General features: G+C 36.1%; 1 protein-coding gene across 1 annotated transcript in view; it reads right to left on the bottom strand.

Annotated features, from left to right (window-relative positions):
• Positions 1 to 17157, bottom strand: part of LOC108741709 (proto-oncogene tyrosine-protein kinase receptor Ret) — a 148601-nt gene that overhangs the window by 60814 nt on the left and 70630 nt on the right. Inside the window, exon 5 of the mRNA XM_025980372.1 lies at positions 5632 to 5797. Within this exon, the coding sequence (XP_025836157.1) occupies positions 5632 to 5797 (166 nt within the window). The remainder of the gene's footprint in view (positions 1 to 5631; positions 5798 to 17157) is intronic.

The raw sequence follows: 17157 nt of genomic DNA, 5'->3' as shown, positions 1-17157 counted from the left end.
CACAATGTTTCAGTTATTGTATTAATTCTAAACGCAAGTCAACAAATAAGAAACGTAGCTACTAGGCATTATAAATAATATATTAATTCTATATAAGAGCATACATAGTAGATTTGAATTTGGATTCATTTCTTCAATAAAATCTTTTTTCCTTCACTACACGCATTTTTTTAAGATTCACGCTATATAACTTCATATACGTTCTTTTTTGGAAGTCTTTTAAAATTTACAAAAATTGAGAAATGTTTGGATGTCCAACAAAAGGAAGCATTAAATTTGCTATGAAGTACAAGCACTTTTGTTTGGAAAGAGCGAATATAAAGAAACGAGATGAATGATTAGAAGAAGTGACTGATTTTAGGTATTTAGGAAGTCAGATAAGTCAGGACGGAAGGAGTAGTAGGGATATAAACCAGAGGATAGTACAGGATCCAGTCACCTTCAATAAAAAGAAATTACTTCTATGCTCACCAACGAAAAAGTCAATAAAAACTAGCCGAGATAGGTTGGTAAGACAGCTTCTTAGGCATGAAGTATGTGGGATGTTCTAGTTTTTTTGGGTAATGCGAAGATTAGCTCAGGATATGAAAGAGTGGAGGTTCGTTTTCAACCAGTCTTAGGACTGACGACATTATGACGATGATACACCGTAGAGTCGTGTAATAAACCAATGAGACCTTATTGAGTTCACATGAGCTAAAAGTAAATAACTGTAAATTCAGCCAATGCAAAATTTAATCTAAATGTACATTTTGAGGTAAAGAAGGCACCGTTTTCCATGAAAGAAACCCATTTCAATAAATGACTATAAAAAGTGGTAACTCAGCCAAGCTGAGCGTGTTAACATTTGTAAGTGAATTCTGTTATAACGAATAATAGGTACTTTCAATGCTTATTGGTTCCCAAACGTCGTTTGTCATCGTTATCTACATCTGCGACATTCCAAGAACAAATTCCGATTAAATTCGACTGCAATATATGTAATGGAATTTCTATTCGAACGCAGTGAACATCAAAGCAAACATTTTAAATTTAAAAGATAACCTGCTGAAAATATTAAGTTGGTACACAAATATTCTCTTTAGGTAACTACCGTTATTTCAACTAAAAAACTGTATTTGTAGGTAGCATAAAGAAAATGTTCCATAAGACTAGTAACCCATAGTCTTCTTTATAGCAGTCTTTGTATATTTATTGTCAAAACAATAGTTGTGATCTTCAAACGTATAATCTATTAGACTCTCAATTAAAGAAATTAAAAATATCCATCTGCCATCTGTACAATTAGTCGTTGTAGGGTTCAAAAGTACAGGTTAGTTGGTCGGTTTTCTGTCGAGTTGTCTATGTCGTGTGCTGATGAGAACCAAACAGTCCAAAATCACGATCCACGCTAACAATATAATGGGTGGAACACTATCCAACAAATTTATTAATACGTATTGATTGGATGCCTTTCAGGCAGAATGCTAAGCCTAGATTCAGTTTAACAGGCCTTTTGTTCCCACGACAACCTGCAAATTTCTACAAAGGCATTCAAACGATGTATAGGTATATTTATTCGCTGTTAAGTTTTGCATAAATGAAGTTATCACCAATCAATTTTAAATAACAAATATGTATATTAGTTTCTGAGAATAGTCAAATAAAATCGTCAGAGCTAAAGACCCTGTATGGCTTTGATATTTTTGTTTATATACAGCGAGGACCCGTGGGTTGGAACAAATTCATTTAAAATTAGGGATTTGTTTTTTGGAAAAATGTTCGAACACGTTGGCCTTAATTTTTAGCTGCGGGTCTTCTCATCGTAATTTTATGGAAACGGGGTGGCCCAAAAATAAGCGACTACCACCGACTTTACTTTTGCAAATAGAAGCACCTATTTTTTAGTACATTTTTGAATTCTGCATCAAATTTTTATCATGTTTCATGTACCATGTTCTATAGGTACCCAAAGTCAGTAGTTATCGATAGAACGAATGATTTCATTCAAATAGCTTGGAACTAACACATTTGAAATTGAAGGGTTTGTTTTTTTCAAATTGCTGACCATCAACTTTCTGACAATAGGCAAGTCGATATTGAAAGTCTCGTAATACTTTGGTTAGGGTTTGTGGCTGAATTAGTTATATTTCAGCTCTAATTCTGTATTTTAATTCTTCAAAAGTTTTCTATTTATTGAAGTAAACTTTAGTTTTCAGATAACCTCACAGGTAAAAATCTAGTAGAGTAAGGTCTAGAGACTTAACTGGTCTTCATCTAATTCGCGGTACCACGGTTCGTCGATTCGCAGTGCAACGTTCGGCAGTTCGCGCGGTGCAACGGTTCGCCTATTCGCGGTACAACGGTTCGCCGATTCGCGGTGCAACGTTTGGCAGTTCGCGCGGTGCAGCGGTTTTCTGATGCACGGTTCAAAGGTTTGTGGCTGGATTTGTTGCATTTCAGCTCTAATTCAGTTTTTTAATTCTATAATAGTTTTCGATTTATTGAAGCAAACCTTTAGTTTTCAGACTATCTCACAGGTAAAAATCTAGTGGGGTCAGGATTAGAGACCTAACTCGTCTTCATCTAATTCGCGGTATCACGGTTTTCCGATTCGCAGTGCCACGTTTGGCAGTTCGCACGCTGAAGCGGTTCCCTGATGAGCGGTTCCCAGGTTTGTGATTGGATTTGTTGTATTGTAGCTCTAATTCTGTTTTTTAATTTTTCACTAGTTTTAAATTTATTGAAGTAAACCTTAGTTTTCAGATAACCTCACAGGTAAAATACTAGTAGGGATAGGGCCAGAAACCTAACTGGTCTTCATTTAATTCGCGGTACCACGGTTCGCCGATTCGCGGTGCAACGTTTGTCAGTCCGCGCGGTGCAACGGTTCGCTGTTTCGCGGTACAACGTTTAGCAGTTCGCGCGGTGCAACGGTTCGCCGATTCGCGGTGCAACGTATGGCAGTTCACGCGGTCGAGTAGTTGGCCGATGCACGGTACAACGGTTCGCCGATTCGCGGTGCAACGTTTAGCAGTTCGCGCGGTGCAACGGTTCGCAGATTCGAGGTACAACGTTTAGCAGTTCGCGCGGTGCAACGGTTCGCCGATTCGCGGTGCAACGTATGGCAGTTCGCGCGGTGCAGCGGTTTCCTGATGCGTGGTTCAATGGTATGTGGCTGGATTTGTTGTATTTCAGCTCTGATTCGGTTTTTTAATTCTTCAACAGTTTTCGATTTATTGAAGTCAATTTGAGTTTTCAGACAACCTCACAGGTAAAAATCTAGTGGGGTCAGATTTAGAGATCTTACTGGTCTTTATCTAATTCGCGGTACCACGGTTCGCCGATTCGCGGTGCAACGTTTGGCAGTTCGCGCGCTGCAACCGTTCACCAATTCGCGGTGCAACGGTTCGTCGATTAGCGGAGCAATGTTTGGCAGTTTGCGCGGTGCAACGGTCCGCCCATTCGCGGTACAACGTTTGACAGTTCGCGCGGTGCAACGGTTCGCCGATTCGCGGTACAACGTTTGACAGTTCGCGCGGTGCAACGGTTCGCCCATTCGCGGTGCAACGGTTCGCCGAAAAATATATTAATACTAGTATGTATACTTAAATGACAAAACAGGATGGTGCAGATTGTTCTTATCTATCAATATCAGCTAGAAGTTCCTAATCCTCCTTCTGAAAATCGAATTTACAACATTATTTGTGTTATGTGGAAGACCCTCTTACAGTCCAGAATTCTCCATCAGGTTTTCCGTTTTTTGGCCCAATTAAAGGGCAATTACGAAGTAAGAAATTCATAAACACTGAAGGGGTCAAACAATTTGTAAGCTTGAACATCCAAATAAAAAATAAATAAGCACACTCACCCTTAGGACGAGGATATTAACGTTGGTGGAAATTACGTTTAAAAATAAGAAAAATACACAATTTTTTTAAATATACTTTATACTGCGTTTAGAAGTAGATACTACTTCGAGCAGCATAGCAGAACATGAAACTAAAATAAATATTAACTTTAGTCGCTTCCAAAATATCTGCTCTGAATTTTAAATACGTAGTCAAAATTCAATCAGCGTTTAAAGGTCATAAAATATAAAACATAAAACGATCTTCTGTTAAAAATATCAAGAACAGGGGCATAATACTGTGAAATGCAATGCAATTACTGTCAAATACAGCGGTTAGAGTGAACAGTTGAAACGTGATGTTTGCAGGAAATATTGACCAATGGTGTAGCTGGACAAAATGCATCTGCGTGTTGAATTCGCTAGTCCTTGTAGAAAGGAAAACTAATTCCATATCCATTAAAAAGGAAGTATTTAATTTTTTCTTGATTTATTTTTCGTAAATCAGATTAGAATATTGGTACGATAGCATAGGGACAGTAAGGATCACACTGAAATGTCGATTTTAATAGTAGTATCAATAAATAAGTTTATTTTGTGGTCTTTTTTAAATCCACTTGAAGAAGCATTCCATCAGGATGCATTTATTTCCGAGCTTAACTCCCTTATTCCCTTATCAAATTTATTTTGTCGCATTTAAATTGAATGCAACGCTTTACGATTTACGTAAGCTTTCCCTGGAAATGTATCGAACATTAATACGTACTATACTTGCATTTGTCTTTTATACTACAAGGAACTGTGAGCCTCAAGAACACCATTACAAAATTTGCTAAGAAACGAAAACTATGTCTCTTTAAAAGAGTCAGCCTAAGTAGGAATAAGAATAATGTCCACTGATAATGCGAGAATTTAGTAGCAGTATTTGATCGTGGGTGGTAAGATTTATTCGTAACATTAATCACTATAAGAAGTCCGAAAATGTCTTAGAATAAATTCAGTAACTGAGTAACGAAGAACACAATATTTGAAAGCTGTGTGTGATAAAATGGTGTAGAAAATTTTAGAACTTTCCATAATTTCTTAAAATTTTCTAAAAATTCCTGACAGGTAGTTTAAAATATTGTAGGCAATTCTGCATTGTTTCAGAATGCTTTTGGTAGTTCTATAACTTTCTTTAATGCTTCAAAATTTTTACGAAATTCATTCTTGGGTTCAAGGGATAATTGCCGCCTTACTGACGCTTAACACTCATGTCAGCTGAGCTACCCCGACCGCCTCTGATAAGTGTAACAGGCGAGTCCACTTTTGGGAACCTCAACCATACAACATTACTAAGGCTCGGACATATTCCTAAATTTGGAGGGATAGGTTATTCTCTGAATGATAGTTGAGTGAGTAAATTTAAGAGAATTCAATAAAAATAATACCCACTTTAGTTTGCGTCTTAAACAGTAAAACGTTGATCATTATTATTAGATAATGGAATAAATATAACAGTAATTTAAAGCAATTCCCACACATAACAAGTTCGTGATCAGTATTCTGTAGAAACTTTTTGTTGTCATTAGTGAACTGCGGACAGTTTCGACTGTAAGTTAACAACGGTATCTATTACTAAATAACTACAGATATCAAGTAAACGCCGTCTGGGGAGATTTGCCAGTATTTGTAGTGAATTTAGTAAAAGTAATTGACTGTAGCGTTCCATTTTCAGCCCTTTACATTAGGTAATGTATGCCTTTTCAAACAAGTAAACGATTATATAAAGAGATATAATAGAAAAAACAGTTAATACTCACTACAATGAATTGCAGTTTGGGGTTCAGCATCTCTATCATCTTCGTAAATCATGCATATTTCTTCTAAAATACCCAAATTATCATTTAAAATACGTATGTCGTAGTGATTAACTGCGGTGGAATCTCGATCTGTAATTAAGACTTCCTTTATCTCCAGTATTTGATCCTATAACAAAAGACAACTTATTAATTAAGTGCATACATGAATACGATAATATAAGTAATATTATTATNATTATAAATATATTCAAACAAATTTAAAATTCAAATAATAGTGAAAATAGTAAGTCATGCCAAACAGTAAAATTACCTTTCCTACAATATTATTGGTTAAGAAGCTTTTTTGAATTTGTTACATTTTCGTTACTGCACCTCTACAGTTTAATAGAAATTTGAATTCTTTTATTTCTCTTTAGGTTAGGTTAGGCTAAGTTTTTTCGGTTGATTATATTTTACATTCAATGCAAATTCCATCTATATCTCTTGGAAATAATGCTGTTGTAGGTAATTTCACCCCTTCTCCTCTTAATGTCTACATGTCTATTTACGCATAGAAGATGTTTTGATCCGACTTCTCCCATTCCGTACAATGTTTCTGTACCCCTCCTCCTTTTACCAAACGTTATATGATACAGTAGTGACTATTTTTACCTAAAATTGTTAAATTATGTCTCGCAAAATACCAAAAGACTACCAAACTATTGTTGGTATTGGGTTTTCAACAATCCTCGCACATAACGGCAAAATTGCAAGAAACAGGCAGAGAAAGTTGATGGCCCCGTTTAACGAACCGCTACTGATTTTTACATCCCCTTGCCCTTCGCTCTCTGTAACCCTCTAGCACTATTTGAATTATTACTGCCTGTTATTTGATGATCGCCCTATAGTAAAAACTGAACGTCGGTATTCGCAGTTATCTCTGTCTATGGACTTATTAGGTTATATTATTCTAAGAAAATTTTAGAAAATCATAAAGTCTGAACTTGTTTTCGAAAAACGTGTAATTATATGTAACGGAAGATGCAAGAAGGAAGCTGACTACGCCACTGATTTCTACGGAAAAAATCTATAAGAATGTGTTATTATTTCTTCGATTAGTTTAAAGATGTTTGAGATAGCTCAAAGGTGATACTCTTTAATCCAATCTGTACCAATCTGTACATATCTCAAAAGGCAAAAGAGCTGTGAAAATTCTACTGGTGCAATTTTTAATTTTATAAAAATAGCAAACAGTTGCGAAAACCGCAACCTACTATTCTTAAAAATGTGGGAAGTAAACCACAAAAGTGCCAAATTTGTTTAACTGCATGAAAATTTTTTTTGGGGCTAGTACTACCGGAAACGGGTAATACATCTAATTTTGTTATTCTCAGTAATGCTTGATATTGCAAAAATTACTTTTCAAAATAAACACTACTAACTTGCTTTTGAGCTTTATTGAATACTATCTGTCAGTCGCGGTTTCACCAATGCGAATATCTGGTTGCTGAAACCCGGCGTTTATGGTAATGCCTTTATAGATTAAAACATCAAATTAATTATATTATAAACGTGCACACATGTGTACATAGAACATTGTGTACATATAAATGTTTTATAAGCCCAATTCACACACAGTGTTTGCCGTGAAATCACGAACAGTATTTTCTCAAAATGTTGACTTTAACGGTGCGAATGAAAGTCAATATAAAACACTATAGGTATACAGAATTTATTTACAAATGAATTATTAACTATGAAATAACGGATTATAACTACAGGCACAACGAAGAACTTGGTATGCAACAAAAGAATAGGAGCCAGAAGCAAATTAGGGGAAAACCCAACAACGTATAACTTTGCCTCGAGCTGTGAAATTCCTGTAATTGAAGAGCATCAATAATAAAATTAACAAAGGTAGTTGTCATGGAAGACCTTCGCAGAACCTGACTATCGGGACAAAATCGGCCTATTATTGTTTACAAAAGAATATTCAAGAAATATTTGACTACCTTGTATATATTTAAAAGTATGGAAAATAAAACAGGTTTAATAATGATGAGCAAATCTATCTCTAACAAGTAAAAAAACATTAAAATTAAACTGAAACTCACAGATACAGTTGTAATGCATGCAGTAAGTTGGATATTCTAGAAGTAATTAATAGGGTTTGGCACATTATCGAATTAGTATACTTCTTCTATAGAGAATACGACAAATGGCGCTGTAAACGCCATCTGTAGTACAATGCTACATTTTAGGATTACGTATGCTTCAACAAGGTCCATTTAAATATATGGATATCTACTTGCTGAAACGAATCTCAGCGTAGCTCACCTCAACGTGGTAGGCACGTTACCATAATCGAATAAAATAATTCGAAGTGGTCTGTATTCTGTCGAAACTGCCAGACGCGGGTCGCGATTTCGATCTTTTTGGATCTCATCAGCGCGTCGCAGGCAGCCCGACAGAACACAGACCAACTTTTACCTGCTGCCTTAACAACGCGTTTTAGAAAATACGACATATGACGCTGTAAACGCCATCTGTAGTATAATGCTACATTTTAGAATTACGTATGCTTCAACAAGGTCGAATTATTTTATTCGATTATGGTAACGTGTCTACCACGTTGAGGTGAGCTACGTCGGGATTCGTTTCAGCAAGTAGATATCCATATATTTAAATGGACCTTGTTGGAGCATACGTAATCCTAAAATGTAGCATATACTACAGATCGCGCTTACCGCGCCATTTGTCATATTTTCTAAAACGCGCTGTTAAGGCAGCAGGTAAAAGTTGGTCTGTGTTCTGTCGTAGCTGCCTGCGACGCGCTGATCAGATTCAAAAAGATCGAAATCGCGACCCGCGTCTGGCAGTTTCGACAGAATACAGACAACTTCGAATTATTTTATTCTTCTATAGAGATACAGCAGACCAGTAGTATTATACATACAGAAAATTCCTATGTGCCGCTTTTTACTTTAAATCCTTTAAAATGTTATTGGAAACAGAAACGGCCGGATGCCTCACTAATAATACAACAATTAGTAGCCCAAATCGGATTTTGTGTTAGTTTTCATTAAAAATAAGGGAAACTGATGAAGATCGTACAGCCAAATGACCCAAAAAGTTATTTGATCGCCATTTTGTCTTAGTTAAATAACTTTTGTTGCAAATAGACTAGAATGTTCATTGTACAATAATACAACCAACACCTCCCAAGAAATGGTAACTGCTCTTAGTATCGCAGGAATCCTTAGTTTCAATCCCCTCAAGGACGAGTTAGCAGGCAAAGTTGGAAAGAAGTTCAAATTGTCATCCTTGTACGCTAACGAATTGCCGAGCAAAAGTTTTGATCCTGACCAGGACACTTATGTTGCTCCACCAAGTAGATATTTATCCTAAATCTCAACGCTTACAACAAGAGAATAATAAGGATACCGTGGATAGAGAAGGTTAGAAGAGAAGAGGTATTAGAAAAAATAGGAGAACAGTCTGTGGAAGTCAATTGAAAATTGACAAGATAGGTTGGTAGAACACCTTCTCAGGCATGAAGGTCTAGTCAGAGACATATAAGAGGTAGAAACGGAAATTAGGAGGGGTTGAGGTAGACCTAGATTAGATTACTGTCCGCAAATAGTTAAGGATGTGCGTTGTTCTAGTTTCAGTGAAATGTGAAGATTAGCTCAGGATAGGAAAGAGTGGAGATACGTGTCCAACCAGTCTTATGATGATGATGAGAAGTAGTGCACCAAAAATGAAAACAATCCGCCAGATAGTTGTTGAACAATTCAATTTGCAACTTAAGTCCCACATTTTTAATTTGTTATAAAGAATATTATTTTTTTTTTGTACATTTTAGTTGCACTTTCATGAATTTGTTTCGTTTTCGTATCACTAGGAGCCTATATCGAAAACAAGATATACACAAGTACTCAAAACCTTGAGCAAGCAGCCTTGACAAGATAAGTCCTCCTTCTTCCCGTATTTAATATGAGCATATTGCAGCGAGCACGAGCGTGTTTGTGTGCGACTGGGCATACGTATGTATGAGCGCCTTATCGAATCGCCGACTAGCCGCGGGCGCCTTTTTTCATGTGCGCCGTATTTGTAAATGTATGTGTCGTATCTGAGTTCTGGGAAAGCAGTTAAACAGTTCAAAGAAAAAGAAACTTTTCCGGACGTTTCGAGAAGGTTCCCGAAAGGAAACAAAACAGTATTTAAAGGAAGAGACGATTGCCGAGAGGGGGTAGAAATAAATTGACCGTTGCAGAAGTGAATCGAGAAATAAATTGACAGTGATAGCAGTGAAATAAATAGCGCAATGAATAGTGATATATGAACAGTAGTGTAACTAATAGAATAATTTATCACCTAAGTTTAGTAATAATTTAATAGTGTTTTTAAGTTCTTTAATAATAAGTGTAAATAAAGTAGTTTTTTGTCGTTATCAGTCTTAGAAGTTAATTTTGTTAAACCCAAGAACATTACAATATTGTTCCTGATATTCGCTTTGTTTTCAAAAGAAGACAAAGCATGATTGATATAATCTAATCTTTAACTCTTGCGGGAGCCTATTTGGAATATATTTTTTTTTATTAACCATGTCTATCTGAAAATATCACTTCTTCTCTGGAAACTATCCATAACTAAACGAACTTTCAAAATCCTTTGAACTTTGAATAAAGGGTATTACCAGAATATATACTATAGGGAAGACATTCTTTCTCATACGTGACATGGAGGAGAGGAGACAACACAAATAATGCTGCTTTCTTTATTTGCAGTCTATAACGGAAATATTTTCCTATTTCAAAGAAGCTGACATCTCGGTTTAGAACACGAGCAAAAAATTGAGGCTTCTGAAGGGATAACCGACGCCAGAAGAAGAATGCAATAGTTTTCCAACATTCCACTGAATATAGGTAAAATAAGCTAAGCAATTTTAATTGGATTGGATTATAATACGACGTGAAAAAGTAAGTCAAAATGGAATAACACTACGCTGTTTTTTAACAGATAGGAGAACCACAAATATTTATCTTTGCATTAATTACTTAGTACTAATTAGACCTCATTTCTATAATGGATAAATTTAATTATCTTTATTGCCTTATAAATAGACTTCGTAATAAGAGGAATTCAACAAAAACATGTTTTTTTGTACTATATCGTCATCTAATCTGGTTTTTTAATGTAATTTGCGACAAACTGCTATTTAAGTTAAAGCAGGTATTATCCAGATTAACATTTGACTTTAAAGCCTTAGAATTTTTAACTAACCGGTATTATAGAAAGATTTATGTGTATTTCTTCATTGCAAATTCTTTTTATTCAAAACTTCATAGCTACGACTTATTGTGGATAATTTGACAACTGCAGGTTTTCCCTTGATTTTAGAGCAAGTAAATACTCAACCAGGAGTATTTTCATTTCGTATATAGTGAATGTATTTAGGTACTTAATTTTTTGAAATGTAACACATAACATTATAGTTCATAGGTGTACCAACCAACATCCATGTTTCTTGAAAAAAAAGTATTTAGATTTCAATAGACAATTACATATGCTATTTGGTAGTAACTTGAAACATTTTATATTAAATGAATTTAACTTTGCCAGTAGACCGACTAGTTGTTTTTGATAGGTTTTTATTCCATTTAATAAGAGCTACGTTTCGACTTGTGTACAGTCATCATCAGGCTGAAGTTATAAAATTTGTCATCTTTGATATAATTCAGATGTAAAAACATCTTCGTTGATGTGCAATTACGTCTTCTGTGATATTATTGCTAAGTTCTCTGTCGTTGTGTTCTTATTTATTTGTGTTCGTCAAAATTGTTAAACTAATTTATTGATATGTTATGAAGCCAAAACAAGTCAAAGATGTATTTTATTTCTATTGAGGGAAATACGTACTGTTTCCACGTGGAATTCAAGTCAACGAATTGTAAACAAATCTTCCATGGTTACAGATAAAGGCGATGGCAACGAAGATGTTTTTTTACATCTGAATGATATCAAAGATGACAAATTTTATAACTTCAGCCTGATGATCACTATACACAAATCGAAACGTCGCTCTTATTAAATGGAATAAAAACCTATAAAAAACAACTAGTCGGTCTACTGGCAAAGTTAAATTCATTTAACAATTTAAGGAATTTAATTTCACCGACAAAATTAGATTTTACATAAATAAAAAATAAACTGCAAGTTTTCACAATAATGTCATCGGCAGGTCTAATGTCACAGACCGCTTGTTTACCCGATACCCAGTAAAACCATTAATAAGTTCATATCTCTTGTATACGGGGTGTTTTTGAAATAAGTGTCAAGATTTAGAGGGTGTACACTAGATGGAACAGAGAATCGCATTGTAACAAAACACAACCAAAACAATCCGAATAGATGTCAATTGGTAACGTAGGTCAGCATCTGTGCTCCGAATGGAGATAAGAACTCAGAGGCTTCGTTGATAGAGAATGTAAACAGTATCTACTGGTTTTCGATCAGCTAAAATAAACATCAACAAAACCTACTACTACAGAGCGGGACAAACTCGGCTCTTTTGACTCCCGAGTGCTTCTCAAGTATAGCCAAGGAGCTCCTTATTGATCCTGCGAGTGCGAGTGAGATGATTCTTTCCTTTTCTTATCCCTTCCATTTCGTAAGGGAGTCCCCTCTTCCATAGCCGAACCTAATAGTATTGCGAACGTAGTCCGGCATGCTACCTCTGAGATGCGGGACGATCATTAAAAAATTTTCGTAGGTATTATTTAAGTTGCGAGAGAGGCTTCGCTCATCTAAGGGATGAAGGGGCTTGATATGACAGTGGAAGGGAGAAGAAAAAGAGAAAGTCATTACTGCTTACTCTTTTGTACTCATTGAAGGGTATGGAGCAGGGATGTTACGGAGCTTCGACTCCGGTTCCGTTGAGTCGGAACTTCCGATTATTATTACACCTTCGGTTCCGACTTCGGCTCCGACACTTTTAAATCGAAGGTTTTAATCGGAGGTCGAGGCATAACATAGCGGCGGCCTGTGTCGACTGTGATGAACAGGTTCATAATATGAACTTCATACATGTCGCGCGGGGAATCCACCCGACTCCCACTACGTGCACTGAGCACTCTATCGTCAATTATTTTTTCATTGTTTATGTTTTATTTTATAATTGAAAATTAAAATGAAAAAAATTTGACTAAATAATGTTTTATTCGTCCTTAAATAAAAATTCTCTCTCATGCCACCACTTCTGACCCTGCCTCCGACACTGATTCCGACTCCGATTCCGACTTCGATAAAGCAAATTTAAAAACTTCGACTCCGCCTTCGGTTCCGATAAATTACCTCCGTTACATCACTGGTATGGAGTGACCTAAACTCATCTCAGGTAGCGGCTACTACGAAGTTAAAGTTTGCTCGGCTACTACTAAACATAGTGCCCGGCGCCTCCACCATATCAGGTTTTGCGTGAATAAACTGACAGTTGGGAAATACTTCTAGATAAATAACACAAAAATTTTTCATATTTTTATTCATCAAACAAATCCCTTTACCTATCATTGAATACAAAAAACCTTACAGATCCTCATCACGTCAACAAATAAGTAATATCACCCTCTACATTCGCACACAAAAATGAAATTTCAAATTTTTATCATTACCTCAAAATAAACTATTATTAATGTAGGCATTAATTCACAAAATATGAAACGATAGGTATTGTAAATACTTTACTTACAGTATTCGTAACCTTATCAGGTTTTTTAGGAAGAATAACTTTTCACTTTCATACATATGCACACTACAATAATTGTTCGAATTCGAACTCGGTGCTAGAAGACGTCTACTAAAATTATTTATGAGTCGTGCAAAAACGTCCGGCATTTGGAGTATTTCATTTAGAGCGATCATCATATGATCATGCAGATCATTAATGTTTTGTACTGGCGTTTGATATATGCGTTATTTCATACAACCTCATACAAGCAAGTGCAGCGAACTGAAATCTGGAATTCGCGTCCTGCCAAGGTACTGCGCCCCTCCGCCCTATCCGTCGCACAAGAGATTGTTCGCCTAGAAACTCAAACACTGAACTTGTAAGGTAACAGGTGCACCATCATCATCATAAAGTCGTCAGTCCTAAGACTGGCTGCAGACGCACCTCTACTGTTTCCTATCTTGAGCTAATCTAAGCATTTCCCTAAAACTAGAACAACCAACCTAGAACAACAGTAATGTAATTTAGGTCCATCTCTACCCCTCATAACCCTCATTTCTGCCTCTAATATGTCTCTGACTAGACCTTCATGCCTGAAAAGGTGCCCTACTAACATATCTCGCCTATTTCTTATTGACTTCCATAGAGTCCTCTGTTCTCCTATTCTTTGTAATACCTCTTCATTTCTAACCTTGATATCCTCATCATACGTCTGTAACACCAAATTTACAATGCTTCTGACCTTTTCTTTTCCGCCGCGCCCACTGTCCATGTTTCGCACCCGTACAGCGCCGCGCTCCAAACACACCTTTAACAATCTTTTTCGAATCTTAAAATTACTCGACCCTGAGCTATACTTTGCTTTATATCCCTACTATTGCTTCCGTACTGATTTATCTGACTTCCTAGATACCTAAAATCAGCCACTTCTTCTAATTTTTTGTCTCCTATCTTTCGCTCTTTCCCTACTTTTCTTTCCCTTGCATACCAGTAGATTTGTTTTAAGGTGCACCATAATGCTCATAAAATGTACGTGCACGCTCTTACAACGATAGTCTCCGGGATAAAAGTCAAATACGTCGCGCCATTTGAGCTACTGGTACAAATCCACTAGTGCTTAACAATCAGTTTCCTACAAAGTTTGCACTCGCTGCAAATGATAAGAATGCAGTAGATATACGTTTAAAATTTGCCGCACTGTGTCAATAAAAGATAGGACATGTGGGTCACATGGTGTGGTATTGTTTTAAACAACTGTTAATTAAGGGGAACTATACAATATTTGCTGTTTGTTTTACTTATGATATCTTCAAAGATACTGTATAAAATTGGATCCCATTGCACTCTTTTTAGAAAACCACTGAATAATTTAGCAAAATACTTTATTTATTCCACAAATATAATTGAAATGACCTTATATAACTTTGTGTGTCCTCCTCTATAAAGGCACTGTTTTTCTAAGGTAGGATAATACAATGTTCCTTGTATGTCATGAATTTGATAGAAAGAAAACAGCAGACATATGGGATGACTTTTATAGGTCAATGACGTGATAATTAGGCGCGTCTATTTGGGTTTGGTGTATTTATCAATTATAGGTGATTATCATCACTTATGAAAAGGCCTCAAAAACACGAAGGTGGAATAGGCACCCGACTTGTCCCATCAATACATTTGTGAGTACTACCTATTGTTGTTTTGCAACATAATTCTTTAGAATTTTTATTTTTATGTTGTTTTAACTTATGGTAATAAATACTTTAAAAAAGGGTGACTCCAGGAAACATTCCTCACTTTTAACTATTTGTTTAATAAATTCATTCCCTTGAGTAGCAGTTTATGTGCTAATTCAAAAAAATATTACCCTGAAAATTTTATTAATATTAATACGTATTAAATACGCATACTCATATATGTAATAGATATGCCAACTTTTAACTTATTACATACCTGCCCGCGAATAAGTCAAATGCATGACTGAAAAGTTAATTATAAAATTATGGAACAACTCTTTTGTGGGTTGTTTCAGTATTAATTACTTTGTTGTGTGCTTTTCATAAAAGAATTGTGATTATTGGGATCCGTCAAATGGGAGGACCCTAAAAATATGGCGCCGCTTAGGAAAATTTTATCGTAGTTTCTATAGTGTACCGTGCAATTTCCAAGTTTTTAAATTACGATTAAATGATAAGTATTCACACAATATGTGATTGGGCTGACACAAAGCCTCGGAAAGAAAATTTCGTTGAAGGTGAGCGTGTTTTTAATGCCAATCACATTATAAAATTCGGAAATAACAAATCCGGAAGCTAGCCTTCAAATTCCGTCAAGTTTACTGCCTACTTTTTACAAACTTCGGATTTAAAAAGTGATTCACGTTATGTAATTGGTGAGGCGATTTTGGGTGATTTAAGCAATATCATATTAATAACTTGCACATGCAAAGCCGATTTAAGAGAACGTTGCAAACACATTATTGCCACTTTGTTGTATTGCAGCAGGTAGGTTCTTAACCTCAAAACACTTATATCGTGTAAGAAATGAGTTTACTTGTTGGAATTTAGTTTATTCCTTAGACTAATTTATTGGTTCGCTATCACACCGGCGACACCAGACACATTAAGTTAAGAGCAGTCGAAAATGAAATGCATGGGACAAGCCCGGGAATAGTACCTGCGGGTAAACAAACGCTTGAAGCCAGAAAGCTCAGCTAAGATCTCATCATTTTTAGTGTGTGTGTAGTGTTTCGTGCATGTGGTTTTAAAAAAGAAAGGACTGAATTGTGCTGAATTATTATAGTTGTAAAAATAACCAACAATTACCTGTGAGTTTACTAAGTATCAGAATTATTAAATTACTTGATTGACATTTTATTGTTTTGGCATTTTTGCCTTATATCATTAAAGAGACTAGAATCCAAGTACCTGAGCCGTGCAACTCTCAATTAGAAATGACGCTATTACGGAGTGTTTGAGCCGTTAGCGAAAAATAGGGTGCTGTTGTGGAGTGTTTGAGCCACACAGTGTTACAATCCTTTAATTATTAATTACCTGGCGGAGTGTTTGAACCGTATAGGGTGCTGTTGTGGAGTGTTTGAGCCACACAGTGTTACAATCCTTTAATTATTAATTACCTGACGGAGTGTTTGAACCGTATAGGGTGCTGTTGTGGAGTGTTTGAGCCACACAGTGTTACAATCCTTTAATTATTAATTACCTGACGGAGTGTTTGAACCGTACAGAGTGCTGTTGTGGAGTGTTTGAGCCACAGAGTGTTACAATCCTTTAATCATTAATTACCTGACGGAGTGTTTGAGCCGTACAGGGTGCTGTTGTGGAGTGTTTGAGCCACACAGTGTTACAATCCTTTAATCATTAATTACCTGACGGAGTGTTTGAGCCGTACAGGGTGCTGTTGTGGAGTGTTTGAGCCACACAGTGTTACAATCCTTTAATTATTAATTACCTGACGGAGTGTTTGAGCCGTACAGGTTGCTGTTGTGGAGTGTTTGAGCCACACAGCGTGTTAAATTCCTTTCACCCGTTACTTTGTTTTTACCATTGATCCCGTTGCACTGAAAGGTACCTTTTGTTGTTGTTTAGCACTCGTGGGTGACAGACACGATGTGCTCAGTAAATTGTAGTTTTACAACAGAGAAGCTTACTTTGATGAAAGTATATAAAACAAATGGCATTTAGGCGAACTGGTCGCTCATACTTTTGTTTTGTTCCAGGTATTTCGCACGTCGTGTCACCTTGTACTGAGGCATCTTCCATTTCACTATCAGTTTTAGTTTTGCTTTGTAATATAGTTCCTGT

The sequence above is a fragment of the Agrilus planipennis genome, unplaced genomic scaffold (assembly GCF_000699045.2).
Source record: "Agrilus planipennis isolate EAB-ADULT unplaced genomic scaffold, Apla_2.0 scaffold168, whole genome shotgun sequence".
Lineage (NCBI taxonomy): Eukaryota > Metazoa > Arthropoda > Insecta > Coleoptera > Buprestidae > Agrilus > Agrilus planipennis.
Note: the sequence above shows the minus strand (reverse complement) of the source record. Positions and strands in the feature narration are given on the sequence as shown.